At 44.5% G+C, this 20,832-nt stretch overlaps 1 protein-coding gene across 3 annotated transcripts in view; it reads right to left on the bottom strand.

The window, feature by feature from the left end:
* Positions 1-18,513, bottom strand: part of RSPH9 (radial spoke head component 9) — a 35,784-nt gene extending 17,271 nt beyond the window's left edge. For 2 of the 3 annotated variants that reach the window (XM_040550850.1, XM_040550849.1), the window contains exons 1-4: positions 18,284-18,513; positions 17,976-18,138; positions 16,538-16,667; positions 15,802-15,948 (exon numbers count right to left, since the gene is read on the bottom strand). In XM_040550850.1, the coding sequence (XP_040406784.1) occupies positions 15,802-15,948; positions 16,538-16,667; positions 17,976-18,138; positions 18,284-18,510 (667 nt within the window). In that variant the 5' untranslated portion in view covers positions 18,511-18,513. The remainder of the gene's footprint in view (positions 1-15,801; positions 15,949-16,537; positions 16,668-17,975; positions 18,139-18,283) is intronic. The other variant, XM_040550852.1, reaches the window with a different exon arrangement.
* Between the last annotated feature and the right edge of the window lie 2,319 nt (positions 18,514-20,832).

Here is a 20,832-nt window from a genome sequence, read left to right as displayed (position 1 = left end):
TGGAGCTATCTGGCTATTGCTGGCCTAGAGTCAAGTGGTAAACCTACATGTACCCAAAGCCAAAAAACTGCCAATTCCAGAGTAAGCAGAAAGCCCGTAATTTGTTGGGCCAGTTAGACTGTATTCATCCTTGTAGATAATTTTAGGTTCATCAATTTGTACTGTGACTCATGCTTACTCATGTCGTGGTTAGCCTGAGGAAGGGCTTCTGTGATTGCTGTCAGCTGCCAGTCCTCCCCCTCCCAGGAACTTCTGGTTCTTGGCCAATTTTAGTCACGTCTGATGAAGGGCTTCAACACCCGAAGTTCGTACAACAGATCTCCACAGGACAGGGTCCAGGGGTTGACCGCAACTCCTGAAGCTAAGTGTTTGGTCTGCCAGCAGCTGCACAAAGCATAGGCTGTTAGGCTTGCCTGGCAGCCAAGAGGCAACAGCTAGCTTGGGCAACTGGTGTTTGCGTGGCTTTTGTACCCTCGCAGTACATGTAGTCTCTTACCCAGCTGATGGCCAACTACTATAGTTAATTTCTTGAGGGAGGAGGGAAGTGATGTTGAAAGGAAACATATGTATGGTGGCTGCAGAATGACAAGGGAATAACACGATTCAAGGTCCTGTAAAACCAGGTGTCACAAGTGCTGCCACTCAGCTGTTTTCTGTCTGTTCTCTGTATTTCTGTTCTTTTCAAAACTTTGTTGGTCATGATTGTTTCTCCTGTCTTTCAGTAGCAAGTTGCACGGGTAGGTTATATTATAATACGCACAACATAATTCCCATGCCATCTTTGTTCTGTTACCTTTTAAAGTACCCTCTTTGATTACGTGCAGACATGGAACTCAATGAACCACAAGAACCCCTTCACCTTCTGGGACAGCCACTGAACTTTCTGACAAACTGACCCTGGCTGCAGTAGGGAAGTACAAAGAGGATATTCACAGACTTTAAAGACTGAGGAGATTTCTGCAATGAAGGGCTTGCTTCTGACTCACTCAGCTCTGTGTTTACACTACAGACAAAACAGCTGGAAATGACAGTAAAGCAAAACACTGACTAATACAGAGCAGGGTCAGTACAGGTATGCCATCTCTGCACCTTCCTTGTACTGTGCACGGATTCTTGTGCAGGTCCTAGTTAAAACATGAGCTAGTGTCTCCATAAGCAGTGGTTTCCCATACAAGGCAATCTCAAGTCTCCCACGCAGCCTCTCCAGTGCCACACATAGGCAAACAAATGGCTGGATCTTTGTCATAGCTGGGGTAAACACACACATCATGGTTCAGGCAGAGATTACAAATTCTGACTGAATGAATCTCCTACAAAATCCACGTGTTCTTGAAAAACTACTTGGATAGCATGGGAGCCTAGCTGAGGAACACTCCACTACAAGGCAAATCATCCAGTGGCTGAGGCCAAAGTCACGAGTTTTCAAATTGTTTTGTGAACTTTGCTTCTAAAGTTTTCAGCATTTGCTAGTGGTAGTAGCTAGTCTATGCATGAAGGTGTTGGGCAACAAGTGGCAAGCAAATAGGTCTGACTGTAATCGTGACAAATAACTTCCATTTCTACACTGAACACTGAACTGACTTTTCTTTTGGTTCAGGGTTTTTGCAGCTTCAAGCTGCAGAAATGATCTGCAAGCCTTTCATCTACAGACTGTCGGGTTTTGCTGCAGCTTTACACATTGATTTGCAGGCAGGATTGTAAACTTTTGGAAGAGTTTCTCTGACAAGAAAATAATGCAATGAAGAACTCCCATTGTCTGATTTTGGACCAGTCCTCTGAAAAGCAAGTCTGTCAAGGATAGGATTGTGTCTTGCCTTGCTGGGTGGTGAAAGCCCTTAGGGATTATCTAGTTTGCTAATGCCTCCCAACATACTAGAAGCATCCAGCACCTTGTGTATATGTGATAGCTTGTATGTGTGTATATAAATATGCATACATTCATGTTCATGTACACAGATGAACTCTCTGCCCCAAACTATCTGTAGTCAAAAAACAAATGCCTGGAGCACGTTAAGTGGGAAAGGTGCGAGGGAAAACAGGGAGGCTAATGCTCTCGGGTCCTATGTTTGTATTAAGACTTTTTTTGTTGGACAAATTCACAGAGAAGGTAGAGTAAATCAAGTTCTGCTTGATTAAATCCACATATCTTTGTTCTGGGACAATACAGTACATGGATCCATGGTCTCCTCAGAACATTTACCCAGTGTCACACAGGCTTATCAATCTCTGTAGAGTATGCATCAACAGTTAACTCTACTGATCAAAGGAGCTTCCCGTACACTTTCAGACCTGGCAGAAATGGACAGATGTAATTGAAGACTTTTATGCAAGATCTCTGAGGGTTGTGATGGGCAACTGCTTCATTTTCCTACCATCAGTCCAAGCTGCAAACTCGCTAAGGGCTCAAACATGTCATTTCATAAATGCAAGACCTTTGAGGAATATTATGTTGTTATACTTCCCAGCTCTTCTCTGATCCTTGATTCTGCATCTACTTCTATGCAAATGGGGACAATAAAGTTTTGCTGATGCTGCGTAAGACTACTTGTGAAACGAGGATCTGAACAAAACAAGCAGGGTACTTAAGGGCAATCCCAGCTGGACCATCACAACGTACGTAGGTTTGAGAACAGGACGAATTATAAGTAACTGCCTGAAACTCTAATGCCATCTTCACTCAGGTCCTGTTTTCAGCCATGACAGTGACCAGTCATAGAACTACTATTTACTGTGCAGAACCAAATGGCAGCAGCAGCGCCATCTTCCATCATTTACTAACCAAATCACTGGGAACATTAATCATCTTTGATAGCTGAATTCATTCGGTATACTTTTCCAGACTGCACTCCTGCAATGCACAAAACCCATTCAGAAACTGCATTTGATACACAATGCTGGTGTCTGCCTTCTAAGAAGACATCACAGTCAAGTTCTGGAACTTGCCTGCTTACTTTGGTCTTTTTTGTTAAAGGTTAATTGAATTAGAGTCCAGTATCTCAGTACGGATTTTTTCCATACCTTATCATGTTAGCTACATTCAAGGAAACAGTCCAGAAAACAAAGTTAATATTTGAATGTAAGAGACATGGAGTTGTTCTCCTTGAAAGATCCAAGACAACTGCATTGTCTTCCATCACAGCTCAAATCTCACAATCTTCAAACAACATGATGGTTTTTTCGGCCCTACCTTTCTTGCAGGAGCTCTAAATAATGTCATAAATCATTCAAACTATTTTAGTCAGTAGCAAATGAACAGCATAAAATAATAGCTTAAAATGAACGTTTCTTCTTTCTCCTTCAAGAGAAAGCTTTAGAAATGCATTTAATAAAGCAATATAAAAAGGGATCAGGAGAATTATGAAAATTAGATGCTGCATTTATATTTTTTAATAAATAAACTTCCCTTTATTATAAATGGTTCTCAGAGTAAAATCACTGTATGGGTAGGTGTGGGTCTGTATTAATACAAAAATATTGAAGCAGGTTGCAGGGTTCAAATCCCTTCTAACATTGGCTCATCATTACCCCTGTGCTCATCATTACCCCTCTGTCAGGCGAGGTGTCTCTTAATGTGTGACTGGGAAGCTCAGAACATCAGTCTGTAAGGTACACTGAGAATCCTGAATAGAAGTAGTCAGGAAAACACACACACACACATATATATTATTTTTTGCGTTGGAGGGAATACAACTATAACTAGGAGATGGCAAGTAAGAACTAGCTTTCCTAGAGTTAAAACACTGCTTTTAAGTTGCATCTGAGCATGAGGTGCAGCCTGTATTGTCCCTAAATCAAGCAGCAGAGTTAACTCGCTCATCATGCAACACTTGATGAGGTGCAGGGAAATGGAGGTCATAACTCTCACGCTAGAGATTTTTCATGGCAACACTGCTGTGGTAAGGTTTCTGATCTTCAAAATACATATTTTTAAACGAGCAAGATAGTTCTTAAGCTGCACCCAGCAAACCTAAGGAAGCCAAGCACTGCCTGTTACTGCTCCAGAAGGGAAGGGAGGGAGCTGCTGTGTGGGAGGAAAGAGCATGGGAAAAATATCCGCTGGATGAAGATCTGGAGCTTCCTATTCCCCCTTTGGAGCAGGCTGCAGCCTCCACCCCTCCAAACCCAGGCAGGAATTCTGAGGAGTTCCTTACAACTTTCCAAACAAGAAAGCACTTTGAAGATCCTGATGCTCACCCAGTGTTAAACCGCTGCCTTTTTTATGGCCCTTCCAACAGCTGCCAGGACACCAGGGCTGAATTTCAAAAGTCAACCTCCTTCTTCTCAGCTTCTTCTTCCTTTGCAGTCGCCAACAGAAATCCCTGTCTCATCCCCTGCGTCTGTCTCGGCTATGGGCTGAATCTTGTAATTCAGAGGGTGCATGAAACATTAGCTTTTAAACAAAAGCCTTTTAAGAGGGCTGTTTGCAGGAGAAGTTTCCTGCCGTAACTGGTCCACTTTCAGTATGACCTCTCATAACATTGCTGCTTTGGAGGTGATTCAGCAATGCCTAATTTCAGAGCAAGCTTGAGAAGAAACAGCTTTAAAAGCTAGACAGCCTGACACAGACTCCATGTCGCAAAAGCTCACACAGGGTCATAAAAGTGGCATTATCAATTCCTCTTCAAAGAAGGAAATGCCTCAAGGGAAAAGCAGCTACGCCGTGGTTGCACTTACCAATAACACAATATGCTGCTGCAAGAGCAGGTTGTAATGTGTCTTTCTGCAGTCAATCCAGAGTGAGAGTAAAGTACTGAGTTACAGGACAAATATTAACACCTAGAGAAGGCGAGCATAACCATTTCCCTTTGCAAAAGCAGCTGCTGCTTGGCTGTGTGACCCCAGGCACTTAGTTCTGACAGCGCTCCACTACACCCGTGGGATTTAACTTCCGTTTCCTTCCAACAGAAAATCCTACGCTGGGGAGAGCTTCCTACTTCTAACTCACTGTCTGTAGGGAACAAAGACCAATTGCAAAGCAGAGCAGCTGTAAGGAAAGGTCACTATGCTCTGGCTCTCAACAAATTTCACCACACGGACATTTCACACACAGCCTAACAGCCATAAGAACACATCCAAACACTATGTGGGGCTCAAACTCCTTCATGCCACTTACTGGCTGCAAACTAAATTTCTTTCACTTGCTTGACACACCACCTGCACCCCATATGTTAACACTGCTGTCAATATTTCCAATTCCCCATGTAACTATTTAATAACAATTAAATAGAAACACAGACTGGTTGCAGGTTCACTACTATTTTAAAAAGCCACCAGAGCCAGGAAAGTGGAGCTTACAAACAGTCAGATGCTGCCAGGAGGCTCTTGCATGGTCCTAAAGCCTGCCACATCTTTGACACACAAATAAAACCATGCCCAAAGCTCAAAGTAAACCAGTCCTACTTCAGAGGCTTCCTGCTTACAAGGAAGATTCCAGGGTTGCAGCTTTGTCCCACATTCGCAATATTCAGGTGAAATTCAGGCCACACCTAGACATCTGACATCAGTGCTCTTTAATTCAGTTGAAGCAGCCTCTGCCCTCAAACCTTTATTCCCGCCTTCATCACTCCTCCATCATAAAGACTGCAAAAGTGTTTTATTTACTGCTCAGTGAACGAGGTCAGGGAAATGATCTGGTTGAAAAATAGTCTAGTCAAAAATAAAGTTATTTTTCCAGCTGGAATCTGACTGCACAGCCAGCAATGTTGATACAAAAGAAGGGACAATACACAGACATAAATGAGCAGCAGAGGATGGGAAGCACTGAAAGAGCTAGCACAGGAGCAATGCACATCTAATTACAGCCTCCCTTTTAGCCCAGTTACATTGCCCGTTAGTCCTAAATCCGCGTAATAATTAGAATAGCACTAGAATCCTTTCTCCCACCAGCTAATTTTTTATTTTTTGTCATTGCTGTTTTGTTACGAAAAAGATGCAGTCTTGGCACAGAATGTATCCAGAACAAGGATTGGGAATGGTGCTGTGCACTAGAGGAAACAAGACAATATACAATCAAAACTTCTAAGTAGCGGGAAAAACTAATTCAAATCCCTTCTGTTTGGATAATGACAACAAAAATATGGATCATTGTATCTTGGGTCCTCTGTAGTAAATTTAGAAACCTCAGAGCAGCAAAACACCCTCCTTCCAAAGCACAGGTTTATGCTGGATCCCGTCACACTCCATATTTCTTGTTCAGCTGGTCGCTGTGGAAACGTTTTTGGAGCGTGCCAGGAGTCACGTAGCATCTACCTGGGGAGCCCCTGCATTAATCCGTCACCTTCGTGGACTTCTGTGAGCCCATTGGTTAGTAGGAAGAAAAAGAAGGAGTCTCTCGCTCCTCCCCGCTCTGAATGAAAGACGCTTCCTCTAAATCTTGCTACAGGATTTCAGGCTCAATTCAGCTTCTTTGGGGCTTTTGTCACCAAACAAATGTGATGTCTTTGAAAGAAAGATTAACAGTTTGATGAAAGGATGCAATGGACAGCTTTGTTCTAGCCGTCTTCCCCCTAGAGCTTTCGGTCACTGTCACTTTCTTACCCGAGGGAGAATATCTGTCTGACTCTCAGAGGAGATTATGGCCACCTTGTAAGATTTTGCCTCTCCTGATAACAAAGCACTGGTCACTTTGAGGAGGTGATAATGATGAACAGGGGCTGGATTACGAGCAAAGAACCTCACATTGATCTCTGAATTCTGAGAGAGCACAAAGCAGTCAATGCTGGGATTCAAAACCCACTGAATGCTTAGAGCACATCCAATTCACTCTCCTGCAGGAGGGGCAAGGCTACAAACGCTGTCAGTCCCCAAGGTGTACTTCTCACCTCCTCATCAAGTTAGCATGACTAGTTAAAAGGACTTAGGATGAAGAACAGATGGCACAGCACAGATCATGAACACTGGATGTTTTCATACTAGGCTAGATACAAATTCTGGCCCAAATCACCTAAGAGTTTACCAGTTGCTGAGAATACTGTCACTCAGAGCATGCCCACACAGCCCAGTACAGCTGTGGTGATATTAAACCTAATTCCAAACACTAAAGATGGCTAAGCATCTTCTAGTACCTGGAATAGCCTAGAAACCTATGCACACTGCAACTGCTGTACAAATATACCCATAGATCAACTGTCCCTGGACCTTTTCCCTCTACGCACAGCCACACACCCCTTCAGCATGCAGAATTTTAATCCATGCAGTATTTGTGTACAGCAAAACCAGACAATGCCTGTTAACTCCCTCTCTGCAAAAGTTCTACAGCGAAAGGAGCAGCAAACAGCAGAGGAAAGCCATGTGCAAAGAGCTGGCACCAATGCCAGCTGCTGCACAGGCAGGAACCGCCGCTCGTTACGTGGAGTCCCTTCAGAAATAGATCGCTCTGAGCAAAAGCTGACCTGCTTAGGGCTCATTCTGACTTCCAGTAACAGACAGGCTGCCCTGGGATTTCCTCTTCGAGTAATTTTTCATCATTCCCTAGAACAAGGGTTTAGTTCAAGGCTGACACTGATAAAACTACAATTTCTGGTTCCGAGGCTATACCAGCATTTCCCCATCAGTTCAGCAAGAAGTTCATCTCCTTTTCACATCCAGTGAACCAGGAACTGAAATAGAAACAGGGTGGGCAATGTTTTCCTTTACTGAGAAGGAACAAATCTTAAATACAATCCCTGGAAAGTTGCTGTGACGACTGCGCTTCTGTCCTCATTATTTCACTGCAGCAGTCAGGAGGGTGAAAGATCCCACCACAGCTCTGTTGATGGGCAGCCCTGATCCAGTATAAACTCACCCAAGGCCTCTGACTAAACAAGACCCCTGAGGTAATATAGACCTAGGACCCAAAAGTAGTGAATGCACTCTTTTATTACCCACAGACACAAAGACAAAGGAAAACAGACTCCCTTCCAGAAATCAAGTCAGATCATGGACAGCCAGTCAAAAGTTGGCTCTCCAGCTGGCTCTGGAGTCCTCCTGCTGTGCTGCCACAGAGGAGGTTTCAGTCTGATACTGAACTCCTAAGCTAGCAGCACCACACCTGTAGGAGGGACAGTATCTTGTATTGTTCCCAGGGAATTTTCTTGGGCCACTCTGAGAGTGGCCTCTAAAGGCCTCTAAAAGCTAACCTCTAAAGCCTCTGGCCTCTACAGGCTCCCTAGTCCAACATCACTAGCAACAATGAAGCGTGTCTCTACCTTTCAAGGAGGTAGAAAACATGCTTATGTGTTTGCGTACGTCCATGGCATGCCTCTGGTCACTAAGGATGCTGAAAAAGCTTTTTAAAAGTCCAGTGACCATTCCAGAAATTGTCTAAGCCTCGAAGGGACTGGATCTCTTCCTCTCCTTACCTACTGTTCAGGATTTCAATACACCACACACAGCCTGGGAACCCAGGCTTTACCTTCTCCTCAATCTGATCTTGGTGCTTTTCTTTCTCATTTTACTTTTCTGTAGTTTCCTTTTCTGTGCTCAACGCTGACAATGCTGGCACCATAGTGCACTCTGCTGGAAGGCAGCAGCTACAGCCACCCTAGAATTATTTCTAGGGATAGCTAACTTCAGTTTTAACAGAGAAATTCAGGTACCAGATAAAAACAAAATAAAACAAACAACAAAAAAAAATTAACTAATAACCCACTAAGCCAACTGTTCGGTTCAATTCCCACATCCGAAAGCCACCAGCTGTTCTGATCCACAGACATCTGTTGTACTCCCTCCGTGCCACCGTGCTATAAAGTTTGGTTGCTGAAACCACTTGTTTAAATGTCAGGTAACTCCAAGGGATACCATTGCTCAGTTTCACAGATTCACTGAGTCTAAGGATTACCTCTCCTAAACAGGAATGAGGATAGCTATGAGCCACAAGAGGTATTTTGGTTTACATTTTGGCTACCTCTTTTTTTTCCTTGCTAACATGCAGCACTGCCCTCTCATTCATTATGGGTCTTTTAGTTTGGATTTCAGTGAGACAGCTTAAAAAGCCTTGTCCCCGTGTGGCTCTTGGCAGGCTAAGAAGTGAAGTGCTCTTGCTCTCAGCTTTCACAGAGCTGGGGAGGTGCTGCTTATTGTTAAGCAATGAAAGGGGAGGGCTCAGGTCACATCTGTGAAATGTTAGCAGAGAAGGGAGGCTGGGTGAAAGTAGGTGGCCAGCACAGCATAGCACTTCGCTGGATTTTGCAAGGCCACTGGGGAGATAGGCAGCCATTTGTCTTAGAGCCCTGATAACAGCCCGACTTGCTCTCTGCTGGGGTTGTAAATACCTCTGCAGACACAGACTCTTCGAATGGCTGGAGACTGGAGGCTGATAGGGGATTAATCGCCTGGGGGGGGCAGTCCGAAAGGGAGTTAATTAGCTGCGTTAATGCATGGAGATAAAGCAGGTTCATGTCTCCTGGCCCACTTCCTCCCAGCACCTGGGCTTTTGGGGCAGCCGAGATGAGGCTACCAAAATGGCCCTTGAGAGTGGCCAAAGGAAACTCTCTCTCTCGCTTAAAAATGCAACCTCTCCAACTTCAAGGCCCCATTAAGCACAAGGTTTTGCAAAACTGATAAAGAGTGTGCTAATGAAGCTCAGAGGACAGGAGGTTAGCGTTCTAACCCAGGCTACTGTTCAGGATGTTTAAAGAAAGGCTAGTGCGCAAAGTCAAGGAAATAGCCACAAACCCCTGTCTGTAACGCTGTATAAGGAACACTCCCAAAACACTGCACTTTTGGGTGAAGAGATAAAATAATCTTCTGTCTAGACAGTTCTACGCCTCCTCTAACTGAATCTTGAAGCAGCATGTGGACATGGCTCACCATTATCCCCCCTCTGTATACCCATTTAGATCAATGCTGTAAAATCTCTCCTTGTGTTAGTCAGCAACTGCATCTGAGGAAATCTCAGCTCTTCAGATCACACTCCATGATGAAGAGTGATAAGTTAAGCCTTCGTGTGTTACAGCTCAGGAAGTAAAGCCAGCTGTATTGAGAGTCCTGCGCTTGGAGTCACTGTCTCAGGAACCCGCTGTCACCTTTGTGTCATCGTCACTGGCAATGAAGAAGCCAAACATCCTCATCATAGCTGTCACCAAATTTACCAAGGTGTGCCAGGAAGTCATTTGTTCTGGACTCTTATATACCACTGGCTATTAAATGGAACTCAATTACTCACGTCTAGGACTCGCAGTTTGTGCTTCCATTTGGCTAGGACACATCCCCCAGAATGACATCCAGCATGACGCTAAGATACCAAGAAATGCACTCACCCATTGCCCTTGCTAGCAGGTAATCATTTCACTCTTAAGATTTCTACCTGATTTTTCCTTTCGTTTTTTCCAGCTATAATTTCCAGCTGCTGGTTCCTGTTATGGTTTTCTCTGCTATACTAAATAGACCTTCAGTACCCAATACTTAAACTCCATGGAGTATTTACACAGCTTAATACAGTCATTCTCGTTTTCTTTTCTGCAAGATAAACAGATTGAACTGTTTATGTCTCTCACCAGCCCTTGAATCATTCTGTGGCTCTTTTCTGCAACTTCTCTAGTTTTGCAATGTGCAGTAATACAGCCCTGATCCCACCAGTAGTACAGCAAAAGTAAAGTCACCTCCCAGTTCCTATTTGCTACGCCCTTGTTTATACATCTACAGATCATATTAGCCTTTTTAAGTCTCAACATCAGACTGAGAGCTTGTGTTTAGTGGGTTGTGCCTGGATTTCCTCTCAGAGCCACAGCTTCCAGAATACAATTCTCAGTCTCGCTCATGCTCCCTGTTCTTGTATACTTGATTTTGCACTTACACCAAAACGTACTTTATTTAAGTAAGCCTGGTTTACCAGATCTCTGTAGGTGTCGCCTTTGTCATTATCTGTCTCTCCACCAATCCTGCATTTCTACATAATTTATAAATACACTGAAGAATATCAGCACTGGCACCAGTCCCAGCTGAAACCCCTTCTGACCCCTTCCAGGAACACACCCATTCAGTGATTTCTGAATCACAACTACTAATCAAGATTAGTTTAGGGGAGTATCTCTGCAATGCTGGGATTTATTAAAGGTTAGCATCATAAGTATGCCACAAGTCTTCTGAGATAATGCATTCAGGAGCAACTTACTGGCTCTGCCATTTTCATTTTTTGGCCCACAGTAAAGGTTGTCTAATCCTTCTCTCACTTAGCAAATAGTCTGAAAACCGCCTGAAAGAGTATTTTATTGTCTTCATTTGATGCAAGTCCATATTCTTATTTTCATTCCAAATACAAACCAGAAAAAAAAAAAAAATGTTGAGCATTTCTGTCCTTCCACGTTCTTATTTTACCATCGCCATTTAGTGACAGATTCCAGTACCCTTACTATGCTTTCTTTTCCTGTCAATATACCTGAAAAATTCCTTCTTACAGTTGTCAGACGAGCCAGCAATGGATTACTCCAGGTTATTCTGTCTTCCTTTGTCATTTTTTATTCATTATAAATTCCAATTTATATTGATCATTAATTGTACCCGACTTTCTGCATTTCCTTTTATATTGATTTTTAATTCTAATTCTTGCTCTTATGACATCAACAAACTGTGGTAGGCTTTGAGCCAAAAGTTGCTGTTTCTTGACTGGGAGCCATGACTTTTGACTAAACTCTTCTCATAGAAATCCTGTTTCCACTCATATCTTTTCCTATCTACAATTTTCTTTCCCTTTGCCTCTGACAAACTTCCCCTTCTGCATCGGTTTTTAACAGCGCCCTGTTGGTGTCCCTTATCTCCATATCAAAGTGATCTGAGTCAGTAATCTGTAACAAACCTTCAAAGTCAACTTATTGCTTTTCTGAAGTGTATTTTGAAAGTGCCTAAATTCTGAATTCTAAATGCTGAATTCTCCATCTACTGTTTTAGTTCCTCCCAAGCTTTCCATTCTACACAAGTACCCTAGGCTTTCTCCCATCCTTTTCCTTCATCGTTGCAGAATGTAGCACTGCCTAAACTGGTACTATGGTCACAGTAAAATCATCCTTCCCTCTCCATTTTCACTTTCCCCGTCGTGTCAGTGCGTGACGAGTGACTATTGTTTCATATCTACACAACATTAAGTCAAGTGAAAACACTATAGGCATGCTAGGAATTACTGCTATTTACTTTGCTGTTTTATTATCTACAAGCACATGTAAAACTGCCACAACTCTAGTTCCTGAAATGCTATTGCCCATAGTGCCAAACTCCATGCAACAGAAAGGACGACACTGGCAATCTGCCAGCAGCTCAAAGGCTACATCTAATTGTGCATAAATTTGAGCAGATTGTCTGCTTAGACTAGAGCAAACAAGCTTATCTTTAATGCAGACATATGGCCAGCAAAACCTACAGATCCCAGCACGCAACGTTTTGGCCAGCTGGCCATTTGGATCAGAAAGAAGCATTGCATGATCTGATACTGTGGTGACAAGAAGATCAGTATCACAACGCATCCGTGTTCAAAAATCATGAGTCAAGCCACTCAAATTCATGAGTTTTGCTCAGAGCTGGAGATCTTAAAGGGGGTAAGCAGACTGAATTTGTTTATGAGACGGTAGTGTTCACATTCTCCCACTTTTCTCTCCAATCATTAAAAAAAAATTGTTGTTGTGTTTTGTTTTTTTATAAAAAGTCACACAATCACTTGCCTCTGGGAGCTGAGATCCCAAGAAAAAGCAGACAGACTCACAGTGTGATCAGGGGAGGAGCACCAACATATTCTGAACTCTTAAAAGTATACAGATAACCACAAAGACAGACACACAAGCAGAATCTGGAACCTGCAATCACCACAGATATCACTGGTAAAGATAAGGGTGGCAGACAGTTTTGTTATAAAAGTCCAGTTGTTGTAGTCTTGCACTAAACTCTCTGCGTTTAACATTGCATCCTTTATTCAACCTGGTTTTAGCTTCCTTTCTTCCCACCTCTCAGCTGTCAAATAAAATCTCTCTGCCTCCAACCTTCCATTCTGTAAGACACCTCTGTTCTCCTGTAATGACATGCCACTTTCTGACAGTTACCCTCTTGATAACCATCACAGATGCTCAGTCTCCAATTAATAAAGAAAACTATTCCAACAGAGTTGTTACGTTTAGACAGGAAAAAAAAAAAAAAGCAGCCTTTCCTCCCTCAGTCCTGTTCTTTAGGTCTTTTAAGATACTAGGGAAATTCTAGCCAATTCTGGCTGTGAGCATCACTGAGATGTTGCTCACCCACTGGTCCACTTTTTATTTATTTGCTGAGGGCAAAAACAATTCTCTGCTTCAGTCACAATCTATTCTGAATGCAATAGGTTTGGAAATTCCTGCTTCGGCTCCGATAACAACTGTTCAAGAAAGGAGCTAGCCAGGAAAGACAGGAAAAGCTTCAGGTCAAAATGTGGGGATTTGCCAGAACTGTGAACAACATGTCAAGAAATAGAAAAAGCATTGTCTGCTCTCAATCAGGACTAACATGTACTGGCAGAGTTGAAAGAAAGTGATCCAAGAACCAGAGTTCAAAAGCTTTGCAACCAAGAATGGGAGACTTCGGCAGAGCCACGCTGATAAAATCAGCACAAAGCTTGTGTCTGTCCCCTCTTCCTTTTTTTTCCCCACATTTTTGCAAGCAACCAGTACGTTAGACAACCTGAACACTTGCTAAAGAGGTGGGTTGATCTTTCTTTAATGTCAGAGCTCCTATCTGCATGTGATAGAGTGCAATTAGAGAGGGTGCATGCTTTGCTGATCCTTTAATCAGTTCCTATCTTACTTCCTTAGCCTGACAAGCTCATCTCATCAATCCCCAGGTTCAGTCCAAGAAAGAGCAGGACAATATAGCCACAGCTGCACAGGCACCATGATGAATCTTCTACTCTTCCATTAAGAAGCACTCAGCTACACTTGAACTCAGGTAGTCTTTAATAGGTAACTTTTTTGAGGAGACTGAGAACTGCATTAAGAGCAACAGCCTCCTGGAAAGAGGGCAAAGGTTCACGCTTATACAAACCTCAGGTTGCCACAGGAAGACAAACATGATGGTGACATGTCTGAGTCCCACTTCCTACCTGTCACTGGGTAAAATAGAGCTACAAGTCACATTTGATTTAAAGACTTCCACGAAACCTCCACCTTCGTGTCTAATATACAGCACAACCTGCCAGTTGCCTGAACCCTTGAACTAGATGGGAAACTGCAGGATGGGGTCTCTAATCTTTAGAAACTGCCATTCCCCATCACACTGAAGCTGGCTAAAACCAGCCCTGTGATGCAAACTAGCCTTCAGGCTCTTATCCCTTGGTGCCAGTTTCCCAGTGGAAACACACAAAGCACTGCAGATTCATCTCCTGCTGCAGTGGCTTTGTGCCTGGAGGTCTCACAAAACTAAAGACTCTCCCCATCAGAAACCCTAGAAAAAGAGAGGGGAAAAAAAATCTAAGTAGCAGCAATGCCTTAACTGCCATACAAAATTGCAACTAAGATTTTCTTAGGAAACATCTAGGAGCTAACCGCACTTGCAATATCCCTTTTTGAGTCTAAATGAGCAATTCAATGAGCCAGCGTACGTAAAAACATGCAGTGTGTCCAGACTACATTTCTGAAAAATGACTGCAGCAAGGACACTACCAGTAAGTTGGACAGTTTTGATTTTAGTGCTGTTTATACTCTGAAGAGTCAAGAATTTTCAGAATTCAGGACAGAGCTCACTAGTTTCATTCTCCATTCCATTTTGGCAGAGGAAAGATTGGGCAAATATATATATATATATTCCAGTTCTTACAGCCAATTCTATCTGGCACAGGACAGCTACTATCCTATCCTCCTACTCCAGAACAGAAATAAAATAGCAAACGTAAAGTCTGATTGTGACTCAAAAATTTTTCTAGACAGCAGGATGTGGAAATGTTTGGCCCAGCCCAAAAACGCACTGTATCAGCAAAAAGCAGTGTTTTTTTAGGAAAAATAAAAAAAAAAGTCATTCCCAGTTTACAGACGTAAAGCAGTTCTGTAGAATTCTATGTACTTCAGAATGTAGCACAGTAACGACGAATGCAGCTGCAGACCAGGTGGTAGATATAATGATTTACTCTCTCTGAATGAGAAATTAAATCCCTGTTCAAAGCTCCAGAAGCAAAACAGCAACATAAATCCAAACTGGTAACATCTCTTTAGAGAAATACCTCACCAGAGGAATCCTTGGATGAGGTTCAATGTATTTATATTTAACAGTTGCCCAGAAGAACAGTAGAGATGTGAACTGAAGATACAGTCCAGTATGCACATCGTCCTTTCTCCTTCTGCAGGGTATAATCCTGCTAGAGGACAGATTATTCCACACTACAGTATTTCTAACACAGTTTATCAAAATAAAGTTTCAACACAGCCTCTCAAGGATATCAGCTTAGTGTTAATGAGAGCCCATTTAGGCAAAGAAAAGCAATACTGGGTGGGATGGAAGGTGTGAAATACTCCAAACCATGTAACTCCGCCAATGACGGGGAATTTATCTCCCCCCATAGGGTCACCAGCTGTCACAGGCTTTACAGAAGTCAGGAGGGAATACAGCACTGAGGCCGAGAGGGGGGAAGTGGTGGTGTGGTCAGAAGACCTTTTGTAAGGATGCAACTGCCCTGGTACACTTACCATTTTAAGTGTTTATAATTGCTTTAAAAAAAGGAGTTAAGTACAACGTTTAGTAAAGAATAATGTTTACAGGTTAGCAGGGGGTTCCCCTAAGCATACCAACTCCACTGTAACCCACTCCTTGTCTCCTCGGCGTTTTCCAGGCTATGCAGACTGCCTTCCCTTTCATTGCATCTCTTGACTCTGCTGTTTTTACCTTGTGGGATATCATGCTCCAGAGAGTCCAGAAAGTCAGTGGATGGGTCCCAGTTAGCCTTTTCCAGCAGGGTTTTATTCTTCAGATTAACAGGCTCCATAAAATGGAAATAGGAACTTAGTTTTTTTGCCTCCGTTAAAGAAAGACCTGCAAACAGCCATTCCTGACCGTTAATACAGTGAGTTGGGCTAATGTACATAGTATCACAGACAGTTATGTTCTTTCTCTAATGCCCACAGGACAGAATCACAGTCTTTCTCCAACGGACTCCACAAAAGTCCACAGACTTGCCACAAGTGGGTGGCAGTACTCCCCGATGCATTGTGGGCCATGCTAACTGCAGTCCCAGATACGCAATGGGCACTGGGGCAAGACCAACTCTCTGCCCATTTGGTTACATACTATATGCAGATGATGAATTCACTGCAGCTGTAATGGCTAAACACTGGCATAAACCACACACAGACAAATGAAACTACAGGTTTAATGACTCAGAGATTCTCCTCCCACCTCCCAGAGTTGAATCGTGCACCTGAACATTAGTGATTATATTCACAGCTCTGTGGTGTGAATCAGAATGGCAGGAGTGGCACCGGATTGTCTCCTCCCTGTTCATCTTACCCAGGTCAAAAATAAACCTGAAATCAAAGCATCAGCTAGAGAGAGAAAGTCATCTTCATTTACTGCCTTTATGATCAAAGTACAATTGATTCTGATAAAGACAATGAGAATTTACCTTCAAAGTTTCTGTTTTCATGCACAGACCCAAGAGGAGTCTTCACAAACGCACCTCGGGGGATGATACCAACTGCTCTGTCTATCTGGTCTATCGTAGCTATGAGGCGGTCCTCCTCCTTGATCACAGGCTTTTAAAAAAGAGGCAAATTTTAAAGGCAGGGCTTTCCTTCTTGTTGTTTCTGAAAATAAACTCAGTGTGACAATAGAAACCACAACCAACTCATCTTGGTGCCCAGTGGCTATCCAAAGATGATCACAAATCAGCCGTTCTTCTCATAAGATATGACAGGAAACATGGCTAGGAGCAGAGAGTCTAGATTTCCAAGAGAATTACCTGTCCCTCCCTTCATTCAACCATTTCCTCCCCCTCAATTAAGCTACTTGTGACTATTCAGTTAGAAAGAGTGATACCTGCAGTTCCTGCCTAGAGCTTCAGACGCTGCAGTGAGGATCTGTACCAATTGCACATAATAAAACATGAAGGAGAAATGATATTTCTGAGCCATATCTAAGTCCAGGAATAATTGAAGTAAGAGTTCAATCAAGAAGCTGTTGCTACACAATGACAGAGAACAGGAAGGCGGGTATATTCCACCTGCTGTGAACAGGGAGATTCTTGAAGGCATGCATTTTGGAAGGAGCGTTACCTATGGCTAATACTCCAAGAACTAGAGAACAAACCACAGAAACAGCCTTTCTAAACAGATGTAAAATAGGAGATATGGAGTCCCACTTGTCTCCCACTCTTGCTTCCATAACTTTTCAGGCATCAGTCAGTGGTGTCCAGGTAAAAGTGTGCTGGTTCTGAAGAAAGAAGTGCCCCTGACTGGGAAATTTTGCCTGGAGCAGCTGGGACACATGCCAATTATCAGAATTATTATGAATATTCCAATTATATGAGGACAGGCTGAGGGAGTTGGGGTTGTTCAGCCCGGCGAAGGGAAGGCTCCGGGGAGACCTTACAGCGGCCTTCCAGTACCTAAAGGGGGCCTACAGGAAAGCTGGGGAGGGACTCTTTGTCAGGGAGTGTAGTGATAGGACAAGGGATAAGGGCTTTAAACTAAAAGAGGGCAGATTTAAATTGGATGTTTGGAAAGAATACTTGGATGGAAATTCTTTACTCAGAGGGTGGTGAGGCACTGGCACAGGTTGCCCAGAGAAGCTGTGGATGCCCCATCCCTGGAGGTGCTCAAGGCCAGGCTGGATGGGGCTTTGGGCAACCTGGTCTGGTGGGAGGTGTCCCTGCCCATGGCAGGGGGGTGGAACCAGGTGATCTTTAAGGGCCCTTCCAACCCAAACCATTCTGTGATTAAACGAGTAGGAGCCAGGCTGTTCCTGTGACCCATCAGCTGCCTATTACAAACAAGGCAAAGTCTATTTGGTGTGTGGGGTACAACCGTAGCGAAACGAGTTTGAAAGTGTTTCGTTGTATTTACCACGTTACCGTCTTCGAGCAATCTTTCGGCATCTTCCGCGTTTACCTCGGCGTACTCGTACTGAAAAGACGGATCCCCCTGGAAACGGCCCTTCAGCTTCTCAGCTTGCGCCTCCACCTCCTTGGTCACCGGCGTCAGCAGGCTCCACTCCACACAGTCCAAGCTGTCGGCGACAAGCGCGACAACGGGGCTTGGCGCTCTCATCCCTCGGGGCGCTCTCCAGACCCCTAAGCCCCCCCCTCTTCCCCCCACACCGTTTTTTGGGGTGGGGACGCCCGTCCCGCTCCCTCTCCCAGTCCCCCGGGCACCTGTAGAGGCGGCTGCGGGGCGCGGCGCGGTCTGTCCCCAGCCCCTGGGCGATGTAGTAGGCGCCGCGCACGCCCTGGACGCAGCCCCAGAACCAGACCGCCTCGAAGCGGTAGTCGCGCCGCAGCAGCGGCAGCGAAGCCCCCAGCGCCGCCCGCTTCTCCGGGCTCAGCCCCGCGCCGCCGCCGGCCGCCAGCTCCAGCGCGGCGGGCAGCCCCGCCGCCTCCATGGCCGCCGCGTCGCCGTCGCCGGGCAACCGGCCTTCGGGCCGCCCGCCGCGCCGTAGTGCCGCCGGGGGAACGGCCCCGAACGGGCGGCAATGGCGGCGCCTCGGCAACGGCTGCCATGGCAACGGCGCGGCGGCCCCGGGAGGAAAATGGCGGCCGGCCCCGCTGGGCTGAGGGAGGGCGTCGCACGGGCAGGGCTGGGTGTGTCAGGCCCGTGTAACCCTAACCCGTTATCTGAGCCCCGGGGGCGCTGGCAAGCAGTGTGTTAAGCTTGCAGTCAGGGGCGGGCGTCCCTCAGGGTTCCTCAGAGGGCTAAAGCCAAAGGTGTCTCTAAAAAGCTGGAGGACACCTTGGCTGGGATACCACCAGCAGCTCCATTTTCCTCACGTCTTACATAGCCAGCAGCAAAAATTACGTCAGAATTCCACTGCACGGTGTCATTTTACTGACCTTGCTATCTAACTCATGTACATCCATAAGTAGATGGCTTTTTATTATTATTATTTTTAAATTACAGTATTTGGATCACTGTGTGGGGCCAGGTTTTGCTGAATCACACACAGACAGACATTCGTGAAATAGCTCCTGCCCTAAAAATCTTGCAGACCGGCCTAATACAAACGTCAGTAAATAAATAATGAGGTCATCCAGCTGCTTAGACAAATAAAAGTTGTGTTTGATATCTTAAGGAAGTTTAAATCTTTATATGTGCACTACATAAATATATGTATGTGCACATATATTTAAATCCATCGTCACATCATAAATTCTTGTATTTCTTTTTTCATCTATTTCCTGTTCACACCTAAGGAAAACACTGATCTAAGGGTTGCTGCCTGTAACGGTTGTCACCTGCTTGTCTGTCAAGCGAGATGTTCGATGAGCTGTACAGCATGCAATCAGGCCCATTAGTTTTACTTACGTCTCACAAAAATGAACTTGGATTCCTGCAGGTTAACCACTTCTCTTTAACATGAATCACGCAGAACATGCAGTAGTGACCACAAAATTTTGTCCACACTGTCACCTACCACTGTGCCTTAGCCTGATTTTCCCTACAGGAACAGGCGTTTTCAGGCTTCGTAAACTCATATAACGACCAATGTTGCTAGAACCATTTCTTGCACTAATATTTTATGATATGGCTGGCTGGCCAGTAAACACGAGAACTGCAAGCCATACTCATTTCATATGAGTCAGAGAGGCAACCTGAGACCATAATGAATTTCTGCCACTGTCAACCACAACTGGATTCAAACCAGATGCTAGCAGCTGAGCGGCTCTTTAGCCTGTTATGGATCTTCTAAGCCACCCAGTCTCCAATCTTTGCTTGTCCTGACTGAAGATTATCAGAAAGGAAATCTGTAGCTTAAGGAAATTCTTCCTGGTTCAGCAAAGTCTGGTGGGCAACTGTACTCTGCCTTGCTTTGTCTTGACCCCAATTACTAAACACTGATAAGCATCGGGAAGTAAGTGGTTGTATTATTTAACAAATGAAAGGTCAAAAGCACTGCTATTCAGCAAGGTCAGAGGTTACCATCACTGTTATTAAACAGTTTGAAAGCAGTTTCTCCCATCGGTTGCCATCGCAGGCTCAAACAAGCAGCTCAGCAGTCAGGCAGCCAGGAGGGAAGAAGATAGGCACCGGGCATCATTCAGCAGGGCTCAGGTCAGGCAGCTTTCCTCAGAGGCCTCCTTCAGGGAGGGAAGGTGCTGTGCTCCAGCGGTGCACGGCAGTCTCCCATCAGAGCACTGAGCTCTCCTGCCTTTGACCAAACAAGACGTATACCTGTGTGCCAAAATGCTTCAGCTCCTCCCTGCTCCACCCCACAGCACAGCTGCCCTGTTAGAGCAGGTGACACTTTTTGGGTGAGAAATCAAACTCCTTGCACTCCTCTTGGGCAAGGTACTGAAGCTTGTACGGCTCTTTGCAGCATCGAATATCTTGAAATATATGTAAATTACTGCTGAGTGCACAGTGGCTCCTGTATGCCTTGCACAGCATTATAAAACATTTGAAAATACCTTTAGTGATGTAGTAGGAAGTGAGCTCATTTTCCTTCATGTTCTCCAGTATGCCTCATCTCAGGAGAAAGACAAGCAATCGTTGATCCCTGTCACTGTTTCTGCTGGTACAGATTATGAAGGCTGCCCTAGAAATACTCTCAAAGGACAAATGTAGCACTGTTCTGGGCATATACCAGGCCATCACTGCTCTTAAGTTATCTGTCCTCTGGGTTACAGTATAACAGCAGCAGAAGGCACCAGGGATGTCCCTATTTTTTATAATACCAACACTCTCCACTGTCTTGGAGATTGTACTA

The sequence above is a fragment of the Cygnus olor genome, chromosome 3 (genome assembly GCF_009769625.2).
Source record: "Cygnus olor isolate bCygOlo1 chromosome 3, bCygOlo1.pri.v2, whole genome shotgun sequence".
Lineage (NCBI taxonomy): Eukaryota > Metazoa > Chordata > Aves > Anseriformes > Anatidae > Cygnus > Cygnus olor.
This window is presented reverse-complemented; position numbering and strand designations above follow the sequence as displayed.